General features: G+C 41.3%; 1 protein-coding gene across 14 annotated transcripts in view; it reads right to left on the reverse strand.

The window, feature by feature from the left end:
* The window catches only part of LOC106568778 (neogenin), a 271322-nt gene extending 263572 nt beyond the window's left edge, over positions 1–7750 (reverse strand). For all 14 annotated transcript variants that reach the window (XM_082969724.1, XM_082969719.1, XM_082969717.1 and 11 more), the window contains exon 1: positions 7183–7750. In XM_082969724.1, coding sequence (XP_082825850.1) covers positions 7183–7273 — 91 coding nt within the window. In that variant the 5' untranslated portion in view covers positions 7274–7750. The remainder of the gene's footprint in view (positions 1–7182) is intronic.
* Positions 7751–8647: the final 897 nt, after the last annotated feature.

The raw sequence follows: 8647 nt of genomic DNA on the forward strand, positions 1-8647 counted from the left end.
TTACCCCTGCCTTCAAAAAAAGATACCATTGCAGATGAAACGCCATTATCAGGGCATATTGATCTTTCTAGCTTCCTGCCAATTACAAGTAAACTGTGGCAGTAGTTATCGTAAATTACGACAATAACCCCTGGATGCCATTTCGCCAGTAGGTTATGTTGACAACAACATACTGAAAATGATCACTTCAAAAAAGTTCACTGCAATGCTAATGTAGCAATTAGCACAGCTAGCGCAGTCATGTTGATTATTTGGATCCATCTACTGATCTTTCCGTTCCCAACTCCACTGAAGAGGAGACTGAGCGGAGCTACGCCCCCCCCCCAGCCCTGGCCATAGGACATCATCAGTATCTCCTAATGAGGGAGGGTGTCATTAGCCGACCAGATGAATCAAACACTTGCCAAAGCATGCAATTATCCGATTCTCAGTGAAAAGAGGTCATTAGGACTTTATGAGCAATTATAGCTCACAAAAAAATTATCCATAAACAGCGTGAAATATAGGAAAGACAGCAGGTGAGGGAGGTCTCTATTGAAATCGAAGCCAGTGTGACAAGATGATATATAGGAAAGACAGCAGGTGAGGGAGGTCTCTATTGAAATCGAAGCCAGTGTGACAAGATGATATATAGGAAAGACAGCAGGTGAGGGAGGTCTCTATTGAAATCGAAGCCAGTGTGACAAGATGATATATAGGAAAGACAGCAGGTGAGGGAGGTCTCTATTGAAATCGAAGCCAGTGTGACAAGATGATATATAGGAAAGACAGCAGGTGAGGGAGGTCTCTATTGAAATCGAAGCCAGTGTGACAAGATGATATATAGGAAAGACAGCAGGTGAGGGAGGTCTCTATTGAAATCGAAGCCAGTGTGACAAGATGATATATAGGAAAGACAGCAGGTGAGGGAGGTCTCTATTGAAATCGAAGCCAGTGTGACAAGATGATATATAGGAAAGACAGCAGGTGAGGGAGGTCTCTATTGAAATCGAAGCCAGTGTGACAAGATGATATATAGGAAAGACAGCAGGTGAGGGAGGTCTCTATTGAAATCGAAGCCAGTGTGACAAGATGATACAGTTGAAGTCAGAAGTTCACTTACACTTAGGTTGGAGTCATTAAAACTCGTTTTTCAACCACTCCACACATTTCTTGTCAACTTCTCTAGGGTAGGGGGCACTATTTTCACCTCCGGATGAAAAGCGTGCCTAAAGTAAACTGCCTGCTACTCAGGCCCAAAAGCTAGGATATGCATATAGATTTGGATAGAAAACACTAAAGTTTCCAAAACTGTTAAAATAATGTCTGTAAGTATAACAGAACTGATTTGGCAGGCGAAAACCTGAGAAAAAAATTCCTACTTCCTGGATGGATTTATTTTTGTAGTTTTCTATTGAATGCCTTCACAGTATCCATTGACTTAGGAATCAAATTGCACATCCTATGCCTTCCACTAGATGTCAACAGTCTTTAGAAATTGTTTCAGGCTTGTATTCTGAAAAATGAGGGGGTAAGACCAGTCTGAATGGGTGGACCCTACAGTGTCAGAGCTTTTTCATGCGCATGACCAAGAGCGTGCCTTTCTTGTTTACCTTTTATATTGACGACTATTGTCCGGTTGAAATATTATCGATTATTTATGCTAAAAACAACCTTGAATTGATTATTAAAAAAATGGACATGTTTCTACGAACTTTAAGGATGCTATTTGGATTTTTCGTTCCCCTGTTGTGATTGCGTTTGAGCCTGTGGATTACTTAAGAAAACACGTGAACAAAAAACGGTTTTTGGATATAAACAGGGACTTTATCGAACAAAACAAACATTTATTGAGTCTTGTGAGTGCACCGATATGAAGATCAAAGGTAAGTGATTAATTTTATCACTATTTCTGAATTGTGTAACTCTTCTACTTGGCTGGTTACTGTTTGTAATGATTTGTCCGCTGTTCTCAGATAATCACATGGTATGCTTTCGCCGTAAAGCCTTTTTGAAATCTGACAGTGGTTGGATTAACAAAAAGTTTTTTTAAACCCATATATAACACTTGTATGTTTCATGAATTTTTATAATGAGTATTTCTGTTGGCCAGGTGGGACACTAACGTCCCACAGATCCTAGTGAGGTTAACAAACTGTAGGTTTTGCAAGTTGGTTAGGACATCTACTTTGTGCATGACACAAGTAATTGTTCCAACAATTGTTTACAGACAGATTATTTCACTTATAATTCACTGTATCACAATTCCAGTGGGTCAAAAGTTTACATACACTAAGTTGACTGTGCCTTTAAACAGCTTAGAAAATTCCAGAAAATGATGTCATGGCTTTAGAAGCTTCTGATAGGCTAATTGACATCATTTGAGTCAATTGGAGGTGTACCTGTGGATGTATTTCAAGGCCTACCTTCAAACTCACTGCCTCTTTTCTTGTCATCATGGGAAAATCAAAAGAAATCAGCCAAGACCTCAGAAAAATAATTGTAGTCCTCCACAAGTCTGGTTCATCCTTGGGAGCAATTTCCAAACGCCTGAAGGTACCACGTTCATCTGTACAAACAATAGTACGCAAGTATAAACACCATGGGATCACGCAGCCGTCATATCACTCAGGAAGGAGACACATTCTGTCTCCTAGAGATCCACGTACTTTGGTGCGAAAAGTGCAAATCAATCCCAGAACAACAGCAAAGGACCTTATGAAGATGCTGGAGGAAACAGGTACAAAAGTATCTATACCCACAGTAAAACAAGTCCTATATCGACATAACCTGAAAGGCCGCTCAGCAAGGAAGAAGCCACTGCTCCAAAACCGCCATAAAAAAGCCAGACTACGGTTTGCAACTGCACATGGGGACAAATATCGTACTTTTTGGAGAAATGTCCTCTGGTGTGATGAAACAAAAATAGAACTGTTTGGCCATAATGACCATCATTGTGTTTGAAGGAAAAAGGGGGAGGCTTGCAAGTCGAAGAACACCATCCCAACCGTGAAGCACGGGGGTGGCAGCATCATGTTGTGGGGGTGCTTTGCTGCTGGAGGGACCGGTGCACTTCACAAAATAGATGGCATCATGAGGAGGAAAGGTATGTGAATATATTGAAGCAACATCAAGACATCAGTCAGGAAGTTAAAGCTTGGTCGCAAAAGGGGCTTCCAAATGGACAATGACCCCAAGCGTACTTCCAAAGTTGTAGCAAAACAGCTTAAGGACAACAAAGTCAAGGTATTGGAGTGGCCATCACAAAGCCCTGACCTCAATCCCATAGAAAGGTTGTGGGCAGAACTGAAAAAGTGTGTGCGAGCAATGAGGCCTACAAACCTGACTCAGTTACACCAGCTCTGTCAGGAGGAATGGGCCAAAATTCACCCAACTTATTGTGGGAAGCTTTTGGAAGGCTACCTGAAACGTTTGACCCAAGTAAAACAATTTAAAGGCAATGCCACCAAATACTAATTGAGTGTATGTAAACTTCTGACCCACTGGGAATGTGATGAAGTAAAAGCTGAAATAAATCATTCTCTCTACTATTATTCTGACATTTCACATTCTTAAAATAAAGTGGTGATCCTAACTGACCTAAGACAGGGAATTTTTACTAGGATTAAATGTCAGGAATTGTGAAAAACAGAGTTTAAATGTATTTGGTTAAGGTGTATGTAAACTTCTGACTTCAACTGTATACATGGAAAACATCAGGTGAGGAAGGTCTCTATTGAAATCCATGCCAGTGTGACACACCAGTAGGAGTTGGAGGGAAGGCCTCATCCGATCATCTCAAGGGTCATTTGAGCAGCCAAAGTCCATTTCCATTTACCGGTGCTTTACCAGCAGGTTTTCTATTTAAACCTTTATTTGAAATGAATCATTAATGTAGTGTAGCCTGCACAGGCATTGCCTTCATACTAAGGGAACAAAATATATAATAAATAAAATAGTGCCAAGTGTTGCATCCATTAAATCCTAGTTCACATAAAGACAATGAAATATTAAAATTCACATACTTTTAAACTCCCATGAACACTGGCAAAATAAATGGAGAAAATGTGGTTCTTAGTGGTTTAGCCCTCAGAAGAATCCTAGGAGCGTCACAGAAAATGGATGTAGTTTTTAAGTCTCTGCTGCAGGCCTGCAGCCGAGGTGGTCTGAGAGGGATAGAACCCTGGAGAGTGGTTTGTGGGACCAGAAGGGGGGGTTGCCAAATGTTTACACATTTCACCAAGTTATTTGCATTGTCCACAGGGAGACAATTAGCACACAATTCCCTCCCAGCAGGATTATGGAGATAAAATGGAACTTAAATGGATTTTACACTCCTCTGACAGGCAGATAAAAGGAGCTGTTTACAAAGACAAACTTGCGCTTTAGGAACTTTAAACCGCTATGGGGGCGGGGAATAGGATAGCAGCCATGTTGAAGAACTCTACTCCTATATGTGGGTTAAGATTGAATTCTTTAGTAGGACCAAAAAAAAGCAACGAGTTTGCCCGTTCCCAGAGGCGGCTAGAACTGAATGAAGAAACATTCAATCTCCTTTGAGCTAGCACTGCAATCCACAACTTTGATAAAGACAAGTTCTATCTGCGGACCTACTCGCAAAAGACTTGAGACCTCAGAGAAATGTGTTTCAAATAAACAGATATTTTCAGAAAGGGGGACCCCACAATTAGTAATTTGAGACTCTCTCCCTGCGTGTAGGTCTCAGTCCAATTCCCTGGAATCAATCAGAGCTCCCAAAGGAACTCCCTGCACCCCTTAATCTCCTGGTTTTATTACTTTCCAGACAGTCAGGCCAGTTCCACCCTACCCCCATCTCTCCCTTTTGTACTGATCTCCAGCAAAGCCTGTGTTTTTTCCCCCCCACTCCCCTTCACCGCTGCAGAGCGCTTTTCATGCAGGAGAGACTCTTTCATCAGCCTCCTCACACAAGAGAGCACAACAGCCATCAGAGGCCCGTCTCTCCACTAAGGCCTGTTCACTTCACATGCATTATTTTAACGGAGGCGAACCTTTAAAAGCGAGCTAGCCTGCTTTTTTCCCCTAAAAAACAACTTCACATTTTACTGGATTCGTGGGAAAAATGTCATACTGACTGTTGTATTGCTCAACTGTTTATTATTTTCCAGCCTTCAACATAATCGGCAGAGGGCTTGAAAATAAATACATCGTCTCATCTCTTACAAGGCTATCAGGGGTGTGAATTTGCTAAGACCGAGCATGTGATAAAGGCGGCCATGTGTTGTGTGCACTCCAACATGTGCCGTTTGTTTAATATTCATTATAACTATTCAATTTGTCGCAGTCGCTCATAGTCCTTGGAATGTATTGGCTATCAGATTCCCTTTTATAAAGCAGGAAACATGGGGTCAAGACGTTACCTATGTTTATTATTTCATCAACATTCAGTATGACAATGAAAATCACCCAAACAAACTACTAAAGTTTAAGTCACCACAAACACATGTAGCCTTCACGAGACTGAATTAAAATTACTTATTGCAGTAGCTACTCTACTGTAGCCAATTAACAAAAAAGGGGGGGGGGTATAAATTGTGTACTTTCTATCCATCAGCCAAACGTGTATTGACGCCCAGGTAATGAGATGTCTGGCGGACTGATGATGCTAGCTTATTGCTTGACAGTAAACCCAAATGAGAGTCATTCATTTGTGGTTATAGAGCCGGGTTCTTGCCATCCGTTGCAATTAATGACGTGACTAATGGTTTTGAGAGAGCGAGCAACCTGAACCTGTGATAATACAAAGCAACGAAATGTCGATTTGAGACAAGACAAATATAAACAGACAGATATTTCCATGCATGCATCTACCCGAGTTTTTAAACCAGTGCATAATAAATAAATCTGTCAATTATGACCGTAGAAACAAACGTGACGTGGGAGTTAAATCCAGACATAATAGCTAAAAGGTAAAACAAATAAATACAATAAACACTTGAAATGGCTCGACAACAACCGCATTTCATTTGTTTTACCACCTGCATGGTCATGTGGTCTGAAAAGTACTCCTAACAAACAAATGGTTAAAAAACATTGGCCCTTAGTTGACTGAAATGCAGCTGACTAATTAGGCTGCAGATGTCTAGCAACTACAAGTCAATGCTCCATGTCGTAGCCTGTAGATGTCTAGAAGCTACAAGTCAATGCTCCATGTCGTAGCCTGCAGATGTCTAGAAACTACAAGTCAATGCTCCATGTCGTAGCCTGCAGATGTCTAGAAGCTACAAGTCAATGCTCCATGTCGTAGCCTGCAGATGTCTAGAAGCTACAAGTCAATGCTCCATGTCGTAGCCTGCAGATGTCTAGAAGCTACAAGTCAATGCTCCATGTCGTAGCCTGCAGATGTCTAGAAGCTACAAGTCAATGCTCCATGTCGTAGCCTGCAGATGTCTAGAAGCTACAAGTCAATGCTCCATGTCGTAGCCTGCAGATGTCTAGAAGCTACAAGTCAATGCTCCATGTCGTAGCCTGCAGATGTCTAGAAGCTACAAGTCAATGCTCCATGTCGTAGCCTGCAGATGTCTAGAATCTACAAGTCAATGCTCCATGTCGTAGCCTGCAGATGTCTAGAAGCTACAAGTCAATGCTCCATGTCGTAGCCTGCAGATGTCTAGAAGCTACAAGTCAATGCTCCATGTCGTAGCCTGCAGATGTCTAGAAACTACAAGTCAATGCTCCATGTCGTAGCCTGCAGATGTCTAGAAGCTACAAGTCAATGCTCCATGTCGTAGCCTGCAGATGTCTAGAAGCTACAAGTCAATGCTCCATGTCGTAGCCTGCAGATGTCTAGAAACTACAAGTCAATGCTCCATGTCGTAGCCTGCAGATGTCTAGAAGCTACAAGTCAATGCTCCATGTCGTAGCCTGCAGATGTCTAGAAGCTACAAGTCAATACTCCATGTCGTAGCCTGTAGATGTCTAGAAGCTACAAGTCAATGCTCCATGTCGTAGCCTGCAGATGTCTAGAAGCTACAAGTCAATGCTCCATGTCGTAGCCTGCAGATGTCTAGAAGCTACAAGTCAATGCTCCATGTCGGCTGCTAGTAGTGCACTGCAAGACCTAGTAGCTCGAGCTGTTGTTCTACACGCGATACAGAAACTCGTTACATTGTAATACCAACAAATTATTAAAGTAGCCAATTGATTAACTAATGTAACGTTTACCTTTGTCGGCATGTCTTGACACGGTGGTCGCCGGGTAAAGAAAGGTGAGACAGAGGAGAGAGAGGAGCAACCTTGCTCCCCGCTCCGCCATCACTTATCAAAAATAAATGTTTGCAGGCTTCAAGAACCCCGGAGAAAATCCGTGTTTAAAATCCTCTGCCACCTATTTCCATACACTTCCGAGACAAACGAAGAACTTCAATGTTTCACCTACGAAATGTTTAAAAACATCCGGTACCAGCTACTTTTGAAACTGTCCGGATGAAACATGTAGCTAGCTGGCTTGTGAGCTCGAAGTATGGAGAGACCGCAGGTTAGACTGTTTTCTCAACTTGGTGGAGGGGTTGAAGGAAAACTGAAGTCAATCCATTGCTTCAGAACCAATTCGGTCGAAAAAAATTGTGGAATCGACGGTCACACACGAATCCAAGCTATTCCAATTGCAATCAAATGCGTAAAACCCGAGAACAAGGACAGTTGAAAAGATTGATCAAGGTCCGACTGATCGGAGAAAACGACACCGCAGCCAGCTTCTGCTCGCGAACGGAACGTAATAGCAGCGTGGAAGGGCTGGAATTCTATGTGGGTCCCCGGAAAACAGGGCGTGGAGTCATGCGGAATTCAGGATTGTAGACCTAGGCTATATGTTGGCAAAATCTAAACTATGGCTTGGTGAATGGATCAGTAAGCCACTTACATTTTTACCTGTGCAATCTGCAAATGAATTTAGCATATACATTACATAGCAAATAAAGAAAACGTATATCCAGTGAGTGACAGCAAGTAGTTTACAAAATGGTGAGATTATCTTTTCAATAGAATGTCTTAAATGTAATCTCCATTCAATGTATTCATCTTTTCATAAAAAAAAATATGTTAGGCTATAAATATGCTTAGATATTATTTAATTGTCAAGTTTTGTTGTAGGCCTTTGTAACATTTTATTTTTTATAGGCAATGAAAGGCAACGGTAGAATATTAATTTATTCACTCCCAGCTATAGTAGCATACCACCTTGGTGAATGTAATTGTAGTATTTTCATATAGAGGCTTTTTTAACTGTATAAAAATCAATATTCCTGCACCCATGTTACGATGCAAAAGAGTTTCCAGGGGATTTTCAACCCCTTGTTCCCAGGCTATGAATCATCTTAGAGAGAAACACGTGTGTTGTCCTCATAAACTAAGGTTTGTGCACATTCCAAATATTTGCATGATGAGTTCTTCCTGTTGATCAACAAGACAAACATCTATTGTATACATCATCCTAATTGGCCAAGGCATCTAAATACTGTTGTAGCTCTATTTGATGCTGGCAGATTATTTCACATATTGGCTGGATCTCATGTGATCAGAGATTGTTGCCTTAAAATAATCCTGATAATTAACGTATTGTTAGGACAAGATAAAGCTATTTTAGATTGAGTTTAGACAATACTGCAGCAATATAGTAACATCAGTATGA

Source organism: Salmo salar, chromosome 26 (genome assembly GCF_965601325.2).
Source record: "Salmo salar chromosome 26, fSalSal1, whole genome shotgun sequence".
NCBI classification, from domain to species: Eukaryota; Metazoa; Chordata; class Actinopteri; order Salmoniformes; family Salmonidae; genus Salmo; species Salmo salar.